The sequence below is a fragment of the Bremia lactucae genome, linkage group LG2 (genome assembly GCF_004359215.1).
Source record: "Bremia lactucae strain SF5 linkage group LG2, whole genome shotgun sequence".
NCBI classification, from domain to species: domain Eukaryota; phylum Oomycota; class Peronosporomycetes; order Peronosporales; family Peronosporaceae; genus Bremia; species Bremia lactucae.
Genome location: NC_090611.1, coordinates 3104082 through 3122219, shown reverse-complemented (window position 1 = coordinate 3122219; position 18138 = coordinate 3104082). Strand labels below are relative to the sequence as shown.

General features: G+C 44.7%; 1 protein-coding gene across 1 annotated transcript; it reads right to left on the bottom strand.

Annotated features, from left to right (window-relative positions):
• Nucleotides 1-5559: 5559 nt before the first annotated feature.
• On the bottom strand, nucleotides 5560-8546 carry CCR75_000983 (uncharacterized protein; the record flags this gene model as incomplete). Its single annotated transcript, XM_067959088.1, has 2 exons — nucleotides 5560-6825; nucleotides 6900-8546. 2 exons carry the CDS (start codon nucleotides 8544-8546, stop codon nucleotides 5560-5562), a joined length of 2913 nt encoding a protein of 970 aa, XP_067821402.1.
• Nucleotides 8547-18138: the final 9592 nt, after the last annotated feature.

Here is an 18138-nt window from a genome sequence, read left to right as displayed (position 1 = left end):
ACCGACTGGCCAGTTCCAGTCGATGTCAAGGGACTTAGAAAGTTCCTTGGTTTAGCGGCGTACTTGCACAAGTACTCTCGCAATTATGCAGAGATGACAGTTCATCTCTCTCGTCTCTTGAAAAAAGACGAGAAATGGTTATGGAACGCTGATTATCAGCGTTCGTTTGAAGGTATCAAGCAAAGCTTGATGCAATCGCCCATCTTGGCGATTGTAGATCAAGACAGACCATTCCATGTGGTCTGTGACGCCAGCTATTTCGCAATCGGCTGTGCTGTAATGCAATACGATACAGACGGCGCGGAGCGCGTCGTCTGTTATCCATCGCGTCAGCCGCAATCAGCTGAACGCATATACTTAGTGCATGACAAGGAACTCCTTGCCATGAAATATGCATTGGCTAAATTTAGGGTCTATCTCCGAGTAGATAGACCGTTCATCGTATATACGGACCACGCGTCATTACGCACGGCTGTAAATAGCCCACATCTCTCGCAAAGAATGGCGAGGTGACCATCCTTCTTCGCGGAGTATAATTTCTCCGTGACATATGAACCAGGACGACTTAATGTCGTCGCAGATGCGTTATCACGCTGACCCGATTTCGAGTCGGCTGCGCGCTCCAACAGTGAAAATAATTCCACTGTTGCAACACTCATTACAAGTGTTCCGTCATCAACTTTGTTTGATGACATATAGAAAGCCTACACAGAAGATAAAGACCTTCTGCGTTTAATGGATCATCTGATGAATCCATGCAATACATCTCTTAAAGATTTACCGGCTATATATCCATCGTCATCCGATCGATAAAAAATACGCAACGGCTTATTGTATTACATAGCCGTTGCCGGCGACACCCCACCTGTCGTCGTCCCAACTGACAATGATTTCGTTATGCACATCATGTATGAGTGTCACGATGCTCCAACAAGTGGACATCGTGGACGTGAGAAGACTTACCTCACAGTAAGTCGCGACTTTTATTGGCCCCGCCAGTATCAGTTCGTGCGCAAGTACATTCGTGCTTGCGAGGTATGTCAACGGGTGAAGCCTAGCCCTTCATCCCGTGCACCTCTTCAACCTCTACCACTTCCGGCAGAATGTTGGCAGTCCGTATCTATGGACTTCATCTTCGATATTCCCGAAGACGATCGCAAAATAATCATTTTCTTGATTTGTAGACAGATTCAGCACGATGGTACATCTTGTTGCAGTACCAGAGTCAATTACGGATCCGGGCTATGTCCGTGTCATTATCGACACAGTATTCAGACTTCACGATTTACCCCGTGAACTGGTCTCAGATAGAGATCCACGGTTCACGGCGGAATTTTGGCAATCCGTGTTCCGATCTCTCGGAACATGGCTGACTATGTCAACTTCTGATCACCCAGAGACAGATTGTCAGACGGAACGCGGATATTCGCGTCCTCGAAAAGATACTCTGAGGTTACGTCCAATCGTATCCGAATTGGAGGGAGTTTTACCGATGGTCAACAATTCGGTGCATGCGTCTACAACGCATACACCGTTCTTCGAGAATGGTTTACGATATCCACGCATTCTCACCCAATTAAAGGGATCCTCTAGTTTAAGGGGGGGGGGGACTCGCACGAGCAAATCCAATTCTGGCTCATGCGCATCACGCGTCGAAGTTACCAACGACCCGAATGATGTCGATGTCGAAGCAATCGACATCGAAGATGAGAAAAATTTCATGGCACTGCGCACAAAGCGCACTGGAAAAGACAAAACAAATGAGTCAGCAGGGGCATTTCTGCTGGCTCGATAGTCAGTAGTTTGTTACGTAGTGCGGCTTGGATCCATGGATGCGCGTGCAACTGAAGCACTGAAGTGCTGGCTAGATATATCCTCATTTGGGGCATATACGCCTACTGTTACTGGCCTTTGGCCTTAAGCTTAGCGAAAGTAAAGTAAAGCTTTCGCTCCAAAAGAATACCAGCCATATCCGCAAACTCTCTTATCGACAAGATGTTGCGGAGGCGGTGGGCCCGATTAACCTAGTTCTCAAACGCAGCATCGTTTTCGCTTTTTAATTGGTTTGGAAACAAGACGATCGGAATTTCCCTCATTGAGGTCATAGTCACACTCTGCTTGGAGAAGAGGGTGAGGAGCGCGAACCCAGCACACGTCGGGTTATGGCTCCTCCCATCTTCTCCAGACGGCGTGTGACTATCATAATTCGCGAGGCTCCAAACCCGTTCCCAGAACGTAGTGTCGCGGATGCTTTCGATGCACTACGGATAACACGGCACTAGAGCCCAATATAGTTACAAACTCTCGATGAGATGCTAGAGCAAAAAGACCTTAGAGGAGAGCAAGTTCGCCATCGGGATGCGGGCATTGCAAAAGCAATGCTTCATAGCTAATACCGATCCACTCTACTAAGTGTGGAAAGCTCCTGCAAGAGGTTGCGGGTCATATTTGGCAATTTAGAACACTTGACCTACGACGAGAACGCCGAAGGAACAGTTACACGCGCTGCTCTTCGTGAGCGATACTACACTCCACTAGTTTATGACACCACGTCAATATTCGACGCGTCTGGTGACCAAGCTCGTGGTGTCTCGATGTCTTTTAAAGAGGGGAATTCCGATCGTTTGGAATCCGAACGAGAAGAAAAGCGAAAAATACGCATCGTCCTATAAGTTGATAAAATCGGGCCGTCGCTTTACAAAAAATGTTTTTGAAAGAGTCTGCCGATGAGGCTGATTTTTGTAATAAATGAAAGCTTCGCTTTGATTTCGCAAAGGTGGGTCCCCTTAGGTTCGACCTCTTGTTGTCAGTATTAAGACATATGCGAACAAAGAGGGAGAAAATCTCTTTTTTTGGATCAAGCAAATGGAATCGGCCATGGCCTCTGTTATGTAGAAAATTTGACCATGGCTATTTCTGAGATCGCCGGTAAGACCAGTGAGTGGGCACTCTTATGTAGTACGTCTATAGACGTCGCATGTCCCACGTGGAATTCAGCGAAGCCGCCACTGACTTGCATATATGCACCGCCTGATCCGGCTTTTCGCACACGATCACAATTCTTGTCGGCTTGTCAGGGCAATGGACCCTAGGAGACTATGTTAGGGGGTTGAGAGCTCTTATTCTGCGTACCCAAGAGGCGATTGCAAGAACCATCATACACGATGCATGAGATCTGCATCGACCACTGACGGTTCAGGAAATGCAGGATCGCAGTAGGGCTGGATGATTGACTGATGCGGACTATAAAGCTCCTTGCTGAAAAAGGAGAATAAGAACTTTAAGCTATGGAGCAGCTTGGAATCATCCGTAGATGTTATATGTGCGACAGCACTTAGCGCTCAGCTTGTCCGTTGCGCAACTCGCGCAAAGATCGAACGAGCAATAATCCTACCTTATACCACTTAATACCAGGAACCCGGTACGGTGCGTGAAAAACGCCGATAACCAGTTGGGTGGAGCGACCTACTGTGGAAGAACTAGGCTCTGTGAGACTTCTAAGAGGTGAGGATTAAGAGGGCCTAGCGCCAACGAGTTCTATGCTTAATAGCACGGAGCAGCGTATATATAAGCCTGGCTTGTTAGTCGCTAGGCGGCTGTTAAGAGCTTCGATAAGTTGAGTCAGGAGCGTCATGCAATCACGCTCGACGTCGTTCACTATAAGAGAATCAGCGATATGTTGAGGCGCTTAGAAGAGAATGAAGGTAATTTTAACACTATTTGCTTAGCGTCTGGGAGTTGGGTCACCGTTCTCGAAGTTACATTGAACTTAAATCTTAAGTTTCTGGAATGTGACCGTATGAATTGCTGTAATGTCCTTTATCTGGATTCGAGATAGAATATCATTCTTAATATGGCTTGGCTTGAACGCCATGATACTTGTATTGATTAGAGGTCAAAGACCTAGGCGCAACGCGCAATGATCCCAGCGAAGCAATGACGAATCACGAACCCACTTTTGCTAGGCAACAACAGCTCTATTGGTGAAAGCGACTGACAGAGTCTGTCAGCGTGCTGGACATTGGAACGTCTAAGTTAATTAACACCAGCATCAAAAACATAAATCTCGAGCGTGAATCGTTAACTGTTAGTGAAACCGCACGTACTTCTATAAGTGATACTCGTTATAAAAACGAACCACTGAATGGTGAAAGCACCAGAGTATAGGTTGGTTCGTCAAGAGTGTGAACCTGGAGTGGAGTAGCACGTTTAAGTCCACCGAGTGAGGTCGGCCAAGATGGCACCACACTGGATGACAGCCGTGACACTATTGGCAGAACGCCAAGACATTTAGGTCTAAGCCCGTTGGATTAAAAACGGCAGCACAGGAATGTACCGAGTTGGCATAGTGCCGCTTAGTGCTCCCGGACTGCTCTATAAAAGAAAATTCATTTTGCATAAAAGCTTCAAGCCTTGTATCAAGAACCTCTCCACCCTGGGAAAGGATGTGATCTATGTGATCCAGCCTAATTTTTTTTTAAAGTTACGTGTTTCGCCTCTAAAAGATCGAGAAAAAAAAAGAATTCTTGCCAAAAGAGGCTTAGTCTTATGAAGACTTAGGCGCAGATTGACCAACAAATGCTGCCATGCGTAGCGGAGCTACCTCGTTCCTAATGTCAGAGGAAGACTTTAAACTCAAATAGTCACTTAGTTCTATAGAACTGAGAAGTTTGATAACTCCGCAAGTCTAAAAAGCTCGTGGAGCTAAACGAATTCTTGTTCAAGGGACCCAGTGGCTCGTAAAAGCACGTGGCAACTAATGGCCGAGAGTATATACCTTAGGAGGGCTTGTACTCTCGCGAGACCACTGCACAAGCAGCACATAGGCACTAAACGCTTTAAGATCAAAATGAGAACTGAACTTTATTATATATTCAAAAATATAAACCACACCCTCATTGCATTTAAAGTAGATTTCGGCCACCAGGTCTATATCCGGTGGCTGCCAAGCGTACTATCCGGTTTCAATGATATTACCTATTTTAAAGGGAAGTGTTAACGGCACCCCATTTCGGTTGACGGCAAGCACAATTAAGTTTATATTAGATAATAACCATCAGAATAAAAAAATTGACACTTACATTACTCAAAATATGGTTAACACTATTGAAAGCTAGCTTGCAAACACACACAACCTTGATACATTCTTTGTCCTCGCTTACGCTTGACGCCACTAACATTTCCCATTTTAAAAAGGAAAATGTCATGTTACCCATAATGTGAATTCTACCGCATTAGCGGTTTACTAATTGGTCTTTAGAGACTAAAAAATCAAATTGCTTTACAATTATTCCGAGATAAAAACTGATAAAACTCAAATTATACTGAGAATGTTGGATTTCATGAAAATTAGGCAATTTTTGTTTCTGTATATTTTTCGCCTGGTCCTCGTAACGAGAAGCCTCTTTTTTTATTTGGTAATTTTCTAATACCAATACACAGATAAACAAATCTACGAAAAGATCAAGATCGTAACGTAAATAGTTTAATAAAATTAAATATAGAATATAATGCAAATAAAATTAAAAGCTGATTACTGTGATCAGTCTGTTAAACTTCTCACATTTCCTCTCTCCGGATTAAGTTGTCACCTTCAATTTCGATCATGCTACGGTGTAGGGGCACCTGCAGTGACAGGAACAGAAAGGCAAGCACTTGCAAGCTCACTGCAATTAGCGAGAGGGCTGCCACATCGTAATACCGATTGGCAAAGTCCATCCCCAGCGTCTTAAGATACACTTCACCGTAGATAGGAATGGCTGGATACCCAGGGGCGTCAAATTTCAAAATTAGACCTTTCAACTCGTTCGTCATGAGAATCTCGAATGCGTAGCTAAAAATAGACAAATGTTTCAACCATCCGACGGCCGTTGGTATCGACTGGGAGTTAAGTAAAAACCCTCCAAACAGCAGCATCACGAGTAGTACGACCGTCGCACCAAGATTTGCAGGCCCAACGCGACTTGAAACGACGCCTACGAGAAGGCAGATTGCACCAGCTGCAACGTTAAACAACACTATTGTGAGCAAAAATAACAAGAAGCGGTCGGTAGTTGCTTGCAGCCCCATGATCCAATAGAATATGCTCGCGAAAAGTGATGCAGGCAGTATTCGCAATAGACATGTGTCCAATGTGGCCTTGGCAAGAAAGTAGCTGAATGCCCCATAGTACATGGCACCAGCTTCACGTAAAAATATCGGGCGCTCACCGATAAATAAATCCATAGAGCTCATACTTGCAAACCCAAAGAATGTGAGAATGAAATAAAACGCGCCCATGCGGTTTTGAAAGCCTGCAAGATCATTGGTAACGTGATTAAAAATTAATCCACCAAAAACAGCTAGTGACACACTAAGTGCAGTGTGCAGCACAAGCAATGACCGGTGACGAAATATGTTCTGCATCGTGCGCGCGAAGATGACGCGAATTTCAATCACCATTGATCGGGGTGGTATAGTAATACTATCATCAAATTTGTATGTTTCGACCTTTGGCTTTGAAATTGGCAGCAACGAGCTCGAAGTCGCGAATGTTCCCAATGTCTTCAAATTCATAACAGCTTCTTCTAAAGCCAATTCATTTTGTTCTCGCGGTGTATTTATCGACGTAATCTCTTTCATGAATGGCGGGGACTCTGTTTTAGCAAGAGGACTGCCGATATCTATCTGCGCGGTCATGTTATGCTCACGAATTTCAGAATCTAAAGGTCGCGTAGCTAGTGAAGCAAAATTTGGAGATGATTCTCGCTTAATGCGAGAACGAATCATTGGAATGTTATCCACATTGGACGCAATATCAAGAATGAAGTCGGCAATATTTTCATGCTACAGCACACGAAACAAAAAGTAGTAATTACGCAGGACATTCGAATCAAAGTATCACGAGAGCCGATGCATACCTTATGGCATTTGAAGCCAAGATCTTGAAAGAAATTGATGGACTCAGCAGGTGCACCACTATACAGCATTTTACCCTTACCAAGCAGCATTATTTTGTCAAGTTGCAAAAACGAGCGTGCGCTTGGCTGGTGAATACTAAGAACCACAATGCGTCCATGATTTGCCAACTCTTTTATGAGTTGTACAACTGAATGAGCTGAGAAACTATCTAGACCAGACGTCGGCTCGTCGAGAATAAGTATCTGAGGCGATGTAACGAGCTCCATCCCAATGCTCACACGTCGTTTCTCGCCACCAGAGACACCTCGCCAACCACTGCTTCCTCCATCCGACCCAATGCGCGAGTTAGCGACATGAGTAAGATCGAGCTCGGCAATCACACGGTCCACCATTGCATGCTTGACTGCATCTGATAGCGTTGCGGGAAGACGAAGCTGTGCTGAGTATATGATGCACTCTTTTACCGTAAGGGTCGGATAGAGCAAATCATACTGTTGCACGCAAGCAGCAACGCGTCGATAATCCTTTGACAGTCGTTTGCCATTAAGCAAAAGCTCTCCCACATAGAGCGACCGTCCATTATCCATTGCCGATAAAGCATTAAGCAACGTCGTTTTACCCGAACCACTCGGTCCCAATAGCCCAAGCACCTCCCCTCGTACCACACGTCCCGAAACCTTGTGCAGAATTTGCTTGGGCTCATTAAATGTCTTTCCTATCTCATCAATGCTATCTGCATAGCAACTGACATTGCGAAATTCGAGCACATTTGCAGAAAAGGACGTAAGCTTTAAAAGTGACGCCTCCACGTTTTCGTCCTGGCTATGCCGAGTGTTTGCCGTAGCGCACCACGAAGACGCGCATTGACACACTATCAACGTCACAGCCACAATTCCACACACCGCAATTGCAATCCAAAGTCCCTCTATGCTACTAGAATCGCTACCTGAGGTCCCGCTCCCTGAGGCGCTACTTCCATCTCCCCCTGTGCGCTCACACGCCGACGCTGTGCACGTAGCTGACAAGGGAATAGGCGAGCCCTTAATGACAATAGCCAGCTGCGATTTTTTAGTCACGTCAATTGTGGCTGGCTTGCCGCTAAGTGTGCTCTCCACAAGCACTTTTGTCATCGCTGAGCATTGCGGGCCGCACTTGCAATCGATCTGCGCACACTCACCGCTAGCATTGCCCGTAGCAAACGCACAGTGCGTAATATTGCATTCAATCGTATGCACGCTGCGCACTGACTCTGTGGCCTTGAATACGACGGCTGAGCAATTTGCAATGCCGCGCTCATCGCGGTCACAATGCACGTCCATCGCACCGTCTGGAAACAACGTCTGGAGGTCTGATGACAACGTGCAGCCGTACGTTTTGAACGCCGCGTGATCATCATAATTTAGCCCCGTGACGCACGAGTAGTCATCTCCAAAGGTAGCGCTACAGACATCAGAGTCGGACGTGGAGGTTAACTCGGCGCTTGTCGCGCACATGCGGCAGCCGAAGCCGCTAAAGCCTTCGCGACAATCACATTGGCCAGTAATAGAATTACGTTTCTCGTAAAGCGGATCGCAAGTCGCACTTGCAGTAAGGAATGATATTGATGCCGAAGATGCTGCAAAATCAATAAGCACGAGCAGCAACATGGACCATGTCATCGAGAATCGTATGAATTGCGGAGGAAGCTCTGATAAGACAATACATTAAAAAATAATTTTAGCACAAAAAAAATACAATTACGCAGAGTCGCTTCCACAAAGTACGATGTTCGTTGATGAATAGAATGACCACAAAAGTTTGTCGCTAATTCGCGATTGCTATTGCTGCCTATATGAACCTACTTGCATTTCCAGTCTTTTAAAGCGTGCTGGCTCACAAACATAGGTATTTGGAGCTTCGGCGCTTGAGAGTGTTTAATGGGGTAGCTTATGAGCGAAGTGGTAAATGGGAAACTAATAGGTATATCTTAATCCCTGTCCTAAATTACTTAATAAGAGTTAATTAGTATCTGACACAGCATAGAGCATGCGACAGTGTAACCTAGGTGAGTAATGAGCACGTGCATAACCATAGGTAAGGCTGGCTTAAAACCAATTTTCATAAGCATTTCACGCACGCCCAATAGGTCCCTTGCGACTTCCGAAGCTGCTAAAAACTTGGCTTCCATTGTTGATAAAGCAACCCCTCCTAGTTTTTTTGGACTTCCAACCAATAGCCATACCGTTGAAGAGTATAATGCCTCCGGTAAGCGACTTGCGATCTCGTTTGTCGGCTGCAAAGTCAGCGTCACTGTACGACTCCAAACATATGCCGGTGTACTTCCCTTGATTCAGCTTCATTTATAGCTTTAGAGCCTTGCTTTTCGTTAGGTACCTGGCAATCCTTTTCGCAAGCTTCCAGTCTTGTAGTCTTGGCTTGTGTGTCTGTCTCGTAGCTTTGTGAACCGCGAAAGCTTCATCAGGTCTAGTACACCTCGATATCCACAATAAAGACCAAATAAGTGATTGGAAATCCTTAATTGTGGGTCCCTCATCCTTGGGTGAGCTCTCGAGAAAGGTGACATCCCTTGTTGCTACTTCGTAGCAGTCGGCGCCAATTGATCCACGCGTGGGGTTCGCTTCCAGCATTTCATGCTCACGCAAAATTTCCGTGATAGTCACCTCCTGATGTAGGGTATAACCTTGAGCATCTTCGAGTTTCACTCGCATTCCTAGGAACTTGCTAACTTGACCCAGATCTTTGATGAATAAACTCTTCAATCCAGTGAAAAATCATGTACAGCCCTTGAGATTGTCCGAGTAGCCAGAAGATCCTCGAGACATACACCTACAATAACAATACAAATATTGTCGCGTTTCCAAGAAAGACACATATCTGGGATGCATTGCCGAAACCCTGCTTCTTTCAATTTTTGATGTGTGAATTGGCTCCACAGACGCCCTGTTTGTTTCAAGCTGTACAAACATTCTCGTAATTTCAATACAACTTGTTGTTTGTCTTTGACGCCCAATTTCTCTTAAGATTTCAGTGCCCAGTTCCATCGACTGCGGTACGTTGAAGCATGACTTGGGTCCTGGCTCTTTATCCGCCTTAACGTAAGCATTCGGAATGTCTCCATGATTGGCTGGAACTCCCCAAGTGGCCGCCAATACCAGCAACACTTTAATTGTTGACATATCCATAACAGCAGCAAAAGTGAATATCATAATTAATTCCACATACCCCCTCGTTACCACATGCCACAAGCCTGGCCTTCAATCGGTCGATGTCTCCATTAGAATTGGTCTTCGTCTTGTACACCCATTTAGTGTGTAAGGCGTTACTGTGGGGCGGTCGCTTAATCGATACCCACACCCATTATCTTCTAATGCCTTCAATTCTTCAGCTATTGCTACCTTCCACCCATCGCATTTCAAGCTTTTCATGGCTTCACGATAATGCTTAGAGCCCCCTTCATAGACATGGGTAACGACTTGCGCAGGTCTCATTGGCTCCTCCCGAGCCTGAATTACTTCATTTAACCTGGCTTTACTTCTGGTTTGACGCACATCCCTATTCCAGGTCTTAGTCTTTTTAATACCTGTCTTGATCTTGGGTTTAAATGGGATACTTCTTCTCCTTGATCTTCGAAAGCCAATGTTCTCTAAAGTTGATTATCCTGGTCCGTGCTCAACGTTTCAATATTCTGCACGTGTTGTGTAACCGTGCCATATTGGCTTTCTGTCCTAAAACCCTACAACCCTTGACTTCATCACTTTTTTCAATGATAATCCCTACCTGAGATCGTTGTGCAAGTGATGTTTTGCCTCGGTTTCGATACACGGAACCGAAGGCCACAAAGTCTCGTAAATCTGGCACTCGATTTGTTAGCACTTCGATTGGTGATGCCTGTTTTGCATTTGCACTCGCAGGACTACAATTTAAAATGTAGGCGGCGTATTCTACGGCATCCCTCCAAAATTAAAAAGGTAACCGACTAGCGAATATCATTGACCTTGCATTGCAAAAAAAAGTTTGTCATACGCTCTGCTTTGCCATTTGAAGATCGATTGCGAGCTTCGCCGACTTGATGAGCTACTCCAATGGTTTTGCAAAAAAGTCCACATTTTCGTATTCGCCACCTCCATCTGTACGCAATACGTGAATCTTTTATCCAAATCTCCTTTCGAAAACGCAAAGAAGTGTTCAAACTTCTTTGCTGCCTTGTCCTTTGTTGGGCCAAGAACACCCTGCAACAGTTGGATTTGTGATCGATAAAGTTGACTAGGTACCTGTCTCCAAGTCTGTCCTTAGGCTTCATAGAACCCTTCAAATCTGAACAGACTAGCCCCCCCCCCAATTCGATCTATTGGGGAGTTGACACCTGTATTTTTTTTCGACTGAGCGTTTTTGGTCTGCTTCCCTTGAGCACACGAAGTACATGTTGGTCTTGAGAAGCTCGTAATCGCAATCCCAGAGTCTGGTTCCTATGCCATCCTTTCAATGGTGTCATACAAAAGATGACCCAACCTTTGGTGAAAATGATACAATGTACCACTTTGGATGTCAGCCCTGGGTGACTTTGGTCCTTCAGCAAGCACCACAATTATCACTTCTTTTGAGGACTTAAGATTTTTCTCAGTGTCCATCACTTGCACGTAAAGCACATTCTGTTTCATGTCAATGTCGAATATCACCATTCCATCTGACCTTCGTGTCAAGGTGCAAGAATTACCGGTATACCCAAGACCAAAACCTTTACACTCGAGCTTTCCATACGAAATAATGTTTTTTGAAAGCTCGGAAGCCAGGTATACCTCGGTACGTGTGATTTGTTTCTCACGACCTTGAGCTATCACTGTCAGAACCACATTTCCGACTAGAGTGAGTCGTATTATCTTGCTATCCGCCAAATGGCACTCCAATTGACATGGTTTTGGATTTTTTTGTAGAGATTCATCATGTGAGAGATGTCTGCTAGACCCGCTGTTTAGTATTCAGGCATCTGAACACAAGCGTTCAGTAATATCGTTTAAGTTATCAAAATCGTTGCGGTTTCCTCTGGCCTCCTGAATTGCCAAAACTATATATTCGGCTGATTTTCCGTATCGGCCATTATTTCGAAACTCTCGTTTGGATGTGCAGTCGGATTTCACGTTTCCAACTTTACCGCAATTATAATACGTGCGGGTCTCCTTGCGCCCCATCTTATCTTCACTATTGGCCGACACCACTTTTTCAAAAGCTCGGCCCGATCGAGATTCGAGCTCGATCGCTTAGGCGGAATGAGCTAATTCCTCAGCTTGAACCAAAAATTCGGTTCTCCGGGTTGAGTAGTTAGTTGGCCATTAAAATGGGAGCCAAATCAGGGGAGGCATATCTGACAATATTGTTCAGTACTTGTTGCTCCCCGCCCCCTGCTGCATCGCTTACAGCCACCAAGTATAAAAAAAATGCTTAGGCCAAGACCGCCTTGCCTCCTTTTTGTTAATAAACAGTTTGATCTTGAGCAGTTATTGTTGTCTTGAACGTGTCACGCATCCTCTGCATCAAGTATTGTAGAGCTAGTAAAACTTGTCACCACTTATTTACTGAAATATCTTTCGGCAGTGCCCGTAAGATATTGTCCGAAAACGTCAGTTTTGACACTTTCATTCCAAAGAAATCCACATGATTCTTGGGCCATATCAACCTGTCTCCAAAACGTCTTTCCCCAATCAAAAAAAAAAACTGAACCCAGACCAGCACATACCTCGGTCCCATCGAACCTTGGAATAACCAACTTTCGTTGTCTGGCATCCGGGGTCCTGTAATTTACCAGGGGTGGCGTCCGCTGAATCGGTACTGGGGGCGTTGAGGTTGATACGGAGGAAATTGCACAGGGGTTTGAGGGATTTTTTGTCCCCTCTGTGCCACTCTAGCTCGTGCCCTTGGATAAGACCGATTTTGGTCACTCAAAATTTATATTTCGACCCCTCATGAAGGAATCGTCTACGGCATCGTGGTTGGTCGACCAGCAAAATCCGCACCTAGCACGGATGTAAACATCCGACTTTCAACCGCACCTCTTAACCTTTCATCATCGGCCAACCTGGATTAAGAAGCTTCTATCTTCTTCATTCGTTCATCCATCCCAGTAAGCATATCCATCATCTTAAATAGCGTCTCAGTTTCCATCTCCCTTTCTGAGGTATGAGGTGGTATCGTTGTTGCAGATTCCGACCTAGCCCTTTCGTGACTAAAAGTTGTCGGAAGTTCGACGTCACTTGCAGGTGAGTTGGTAGTTGGGTTCATAACCTGTTAACATGGGGAAGCTTATGAACGAACTGGTAAATGGGAAACTGATATGTATTATCTTAATCCTACTTGTGCATCACTAATTAGCCTGTCCTAAAATATTTAATAGGAGTTAATTAGTATCTGACACATCATAGAGCATGCGACAGTGTAACCTAGGTGAGTAACGAGCCCTCAATTTGCACTCACTGTACCTTCTTTGTGTGTATCTTGAAAAGTCGCATTACGCATCTTCTCTGCGCGTAAATTGAAACGTCGCCCTATGCACCTCCTTTGTGCATATTTAAACAGAAATTTCTACTTCGTGCAAGGATTTATTCATTCATCACCCGTCGGTATGACTTAGCCTTAAACATCAAAGGTAGATGCAGAATCTAAAGCATGCAATAAAATCTAGCTGATACCGAGACGCTGCCCGTGTGTAGCCGAAATAACGGTGTGTATCGCTACATGAAATCAACACTTAAAGGTTTTTAATTAAGGTAGATAATATTTGGAGAATATTACTTTACATAGTAATATTCGGAGAGCTTATCCTTATCGGGGCACTGCCGACTTGTACTGCTTCAGTACAAGTCCACTTCGCACTGCTTCAGTGCAAGTGGTGCCTCACGTCACTTCACGTACACTAGTACGTGCAGAGGAAGACTTTCTCTAAACACTTTCTTTAAAGAGAGTTAAAAGTAATCGGTATCTAATATAATTAAGTTTTTCTGTTTCTATCTCTTTTATACTAACTTGATTATATACTAATACAAAACATGTAATAAAATCTTATCTCTCTCTCTCTTTGCGCGCGTCCAGCGCTGACTGGACCGCGGAGCAAGTACATATAATGGTTTATACCTACTTATGGATAAGCTTTTCAAATATTACCATGCATAGTAATACTTTCCAAACATTATTTAGCTTTTAGATAATATATTAATTAACAACCTTTAAGTGTTAATTTCATGTAACGATACACCCCGTTACATCACCCTCCCTTAAACGACACCCCGTTACATCACCCCTCCCTTAGAGTTGTCACAATAAGACCACTTAATTAAAAAATGATGTTGATTGGTCAGATTCATCATTTTTAATTCTATCGCATGGTTAACAAGTCCATGCGGTGTGCGAATAGTGCGGTGCCTTCGGCGCGGTACATGCAGCGCAAACGACACATCATTGCCTTTTGCGGCAGACGTTTTGTCTGCCGTAGTATCATCTTCTCCCACAACACTAGATGTTGCGGGTGCACGTGGTGAGTCACTACGTGAATGCGACCCCTCTTTACAGGTCGGCTACGAATGCGAGTCGGACAACCTGGCCGACTCGGGGAGGGCAGAGCAGTCGCCTGATTGTCGTCGGCGGTTGACTATGAGCCTTCGAATGAGAGGGCTCATTCGTATAGACGTTCCAATAGCGTTCGCTATAGCATGTTTGGTTCCGACGATGAGGATGATTCCTCATCGCCAGCACCGTCTCTCGTGCTGTCATTCGCATTTCTTTGTGTGCGTGGTGATGACGATGGCGTAAGCTATCGTAATAAAAGTTCTTCTGGTACTCCTGCTTCAGTGGGTACCACTCAGGGGAGTGCAAACAATAAAATTTTTCGTCTTGCCCCTGAGAAAAGCCGTGGCTTTTGCCCGAACGGCTAGTCAGTACCTTGTCTGGAGAGACTATCCTCACAATAAATATACCTTATTTATTGCGACAAAGCTACATGGCCTTATCGGTTCCCAAATGTAATTTGGGGTGTGAAAAAAATCAAGTACTAGTAAAAAGGCGATGGAATTGTAAAACAGTTTATTGTGATAATTAAGGCTTTTGCTGATGCTGTTAGACTAATTATCAGTACTTTTAACCACCATAGCAAGTTGCTTTCTAATGCTTTAAACTTTAATACCAATCCACCAAAAGTTAATAACAATTCCAATACTTGAAGGGAACCGGTATAGACACACACCCTTTTGGTAAGCCACCCCCCCGTCTGTATTGAATAAAACGTCAGATATAATATTTTCACTGTATGGTCATTCCACTGCATCCAAAAGTCAACAGTTTTTTTACAATCGTCTTTAGATCGCCCTGCCCCCCCACCACAGTGCAAGAACGCATGCAGATAATGGGTAGAAATAGAGGCTGCTCGAATCAAGATAAATCGAAGTTAAGACTTATTACGCATGCAGATATTGGGTAGAAATAGAGGCTGCTCGAATAAAGATAAATCGAAGTAAAGACTTATTTGCATTGCACTGACACCTTCTGTGACGGGGCACCCTTTGCAAGTACTGTTTACAGTACTAGATGGTTACATTGAACGTGGGGTTATTGGAAATTGACATTGAAGTTGGTGCGTGTGAAGACTGGATAAGATTTCCTTAGTGCGATGCGCGCCGTGTTTCCGACCTATCGAGGAGCATCATCATGCAAGTGCTTAGGCTAGAACGATTAGTGGACTCTTTAACCTTTTCTTTTAATACACCCCCCCCCTTTACCTTTGATAACTACCGGCAGTCCGACGGCCGTCTCTGCGTCAAGCTTGTCTGCCCAATAGGGATGGCTCGGTTACTTCACGAACTCGACGTGCAGAGGAAGATTACAGGTAGCTAAGTAGTCGTAGCTACCAAAGGTCGATACTCATGGTTTAAGTATGAAGAAAAGTAAACTGTATAATATATAACACTTCTATGTAACGACCTTCTATCTACTACTGACTTTATTATATTAGAAAAAAATATGTATGGCGCCTCCTTGCGCACCGCACAATCGTGTCTTGTGACGATTGGCGGGGTTGATCAATAGAGCTAATGTCTTATTGCATCAATATTACCAAATTTGGTAATATTAGAACTATTTAAGTCAAAATTAATAAAGGTAATAATTTAATTTGTACTTCTTATTTATTTCCTCTCATAGAAAATAATTTAATTTCTCTTATAGGATAATATACTTATGTAACGGGACACCTCGTTACATTACCCCCTCCCTTATGATCAACAGTCACTATAGTGACTGATGTAGGGTGACAGGAAATACTATTATGTCTTTCCCCGTAATTTTGCATTATTCGCTTGATCAAAATATCGATTTTATTTGCATTATTGATTTTGACAAAATTAACATGGCGACAAATAAGTCTGTGCGCGTGACCCGTGAGGCCGCATATCTGGCAGCTGCACGGATTAGTGCAGCTTCTGGAAATACAAATGTTTCAGTAGAATCTAATGCATCTACTCTGGGGATAACGTCACATCCTACTCCCATTGGAGGTGACTGGATTGTGTCATCTGTTGATGAAATTTCAGGTGACTGGTTTAAGTCACCGACGTCGCCCGACTCAGTGGCTACTGTAAATGCCGCCGGATCACTCGAAGCCGAGTCCGTTAAGCCTTCGGATTCTAACATGACAACCAGAGAAGTGATGACGAGGTTGTTCGACTCGTCGGACCTCTTTGTCATCTAATGATGACTCCGTGGGCGATGATCACTCTGGTGATGTTAGTATGCGTCACCAGGAACTAAGTGACCATCAAGGGAAAAGTGTTGCTGGTGCTGCTAGTTTGCATCGCCAGTAAAGGAGTGATTTCTTAGATATCGCTCCAAGGGCCAAGTTAACGATTAAGTTAACATCAGCAAATAGGTGAGGGACCGCAATACGTTGCGGTTCGCTCCTGAAATAGGCCTTGGTTGCCCTCTAAGGATAATCTAATTTGTTGGTCTGGTATGACCAACGATCGATATCATATTCCGTTATTCGACTCATCCCGGCTTCACATGCCGGTGAGGATAAGACGGAATTCTCCATCGATGCCTTTTTCCGGCATCGGTGTTACTCTTCTAAGCGGACAAAGAATGTCAAACCTTCGTTCTAACTTGGACAGCCTTTGTACAGAATGTACAAAACATAGGTCGTGAGGTCTGGCTTGACAAGCTAAATGCTTTCTGTGAACGTTCCGAGAAACGGACCGATGTCGGTGGACGCAATAAGTTGCATGTTTTGTCTAGAGAGGCAGGACTACCTTGCCTCTCGTGGGGGGACATATGACGATGCTGTTTTAAGGGTGCAGGTCATGCCCCTAAGGAGGCATACTCCCCTAAAGGCCCTTATTGGAGGACGCTCATCTCCTGTAAAATGAGCGAAGGAATTGAGGACCTCCAATCCATTTACGAGCGTGGGAAGCGCTCGTTTTCCTATGGACCTTCAGTCGAGGAGGATGGGTATCGTCGTACTGCAGGACGAGACTTGGAACGTCCAACATCAGTTGGAAACGAGGTTGCCAACTATCATGCGAGGGTGGGTACCTTCGCCAACAAACGAGATAAATCGTTCGAACCCGCTTTACCTCACGGTGGTTCGTGAAGCTTTCAACAAGAAGACACTTCTCACCACTCGAATCCGTCAATGGATGTGGATGATGAGGGTAAATGGGTTCGCCTCGTTTGCCAAACCCGAATAAACATCGTGATTTGGATCACTTCCTTTTATATTGACCGGACGATGTTGATAACGAGCGATCCCGTCGCCGCGAGGTAGCGGTGACGGTCGATAATGTTTCTCGTGACCAGTTGAGAAATTCTGCGCAGGTTGCGACTGATCAAGTGGCGAACGAGATGACACATCAGTCCCTTCAAAACGAGCTGGTGACAGCTCGTCAGAAGATCTCTTTCTTGGCAGAAAGAGTGGATCGTCTGGCTCAAGAGAACCAAACTCTGTTCCGAGTTTGGCTCGGAACCGTCAGGCTTTGTTGACCGTTCCGGTGTAATCCGGAATCGAAAAAAAAATCATACTGATGGTACGGGCGGAGATACATAGCATAAAAGTAGGATGCGTACGCATAGTACGAGGCAGCTCGATCGTGTATGCATTGCCTTGGCGATGTAATACACGAAAAAAGCCGATATCCCTGGGCGGTAATTTATTACTGCCTACATTTGTCACTACGTGCTTTGGTAGGTTTACCGTAGACAGTAGAA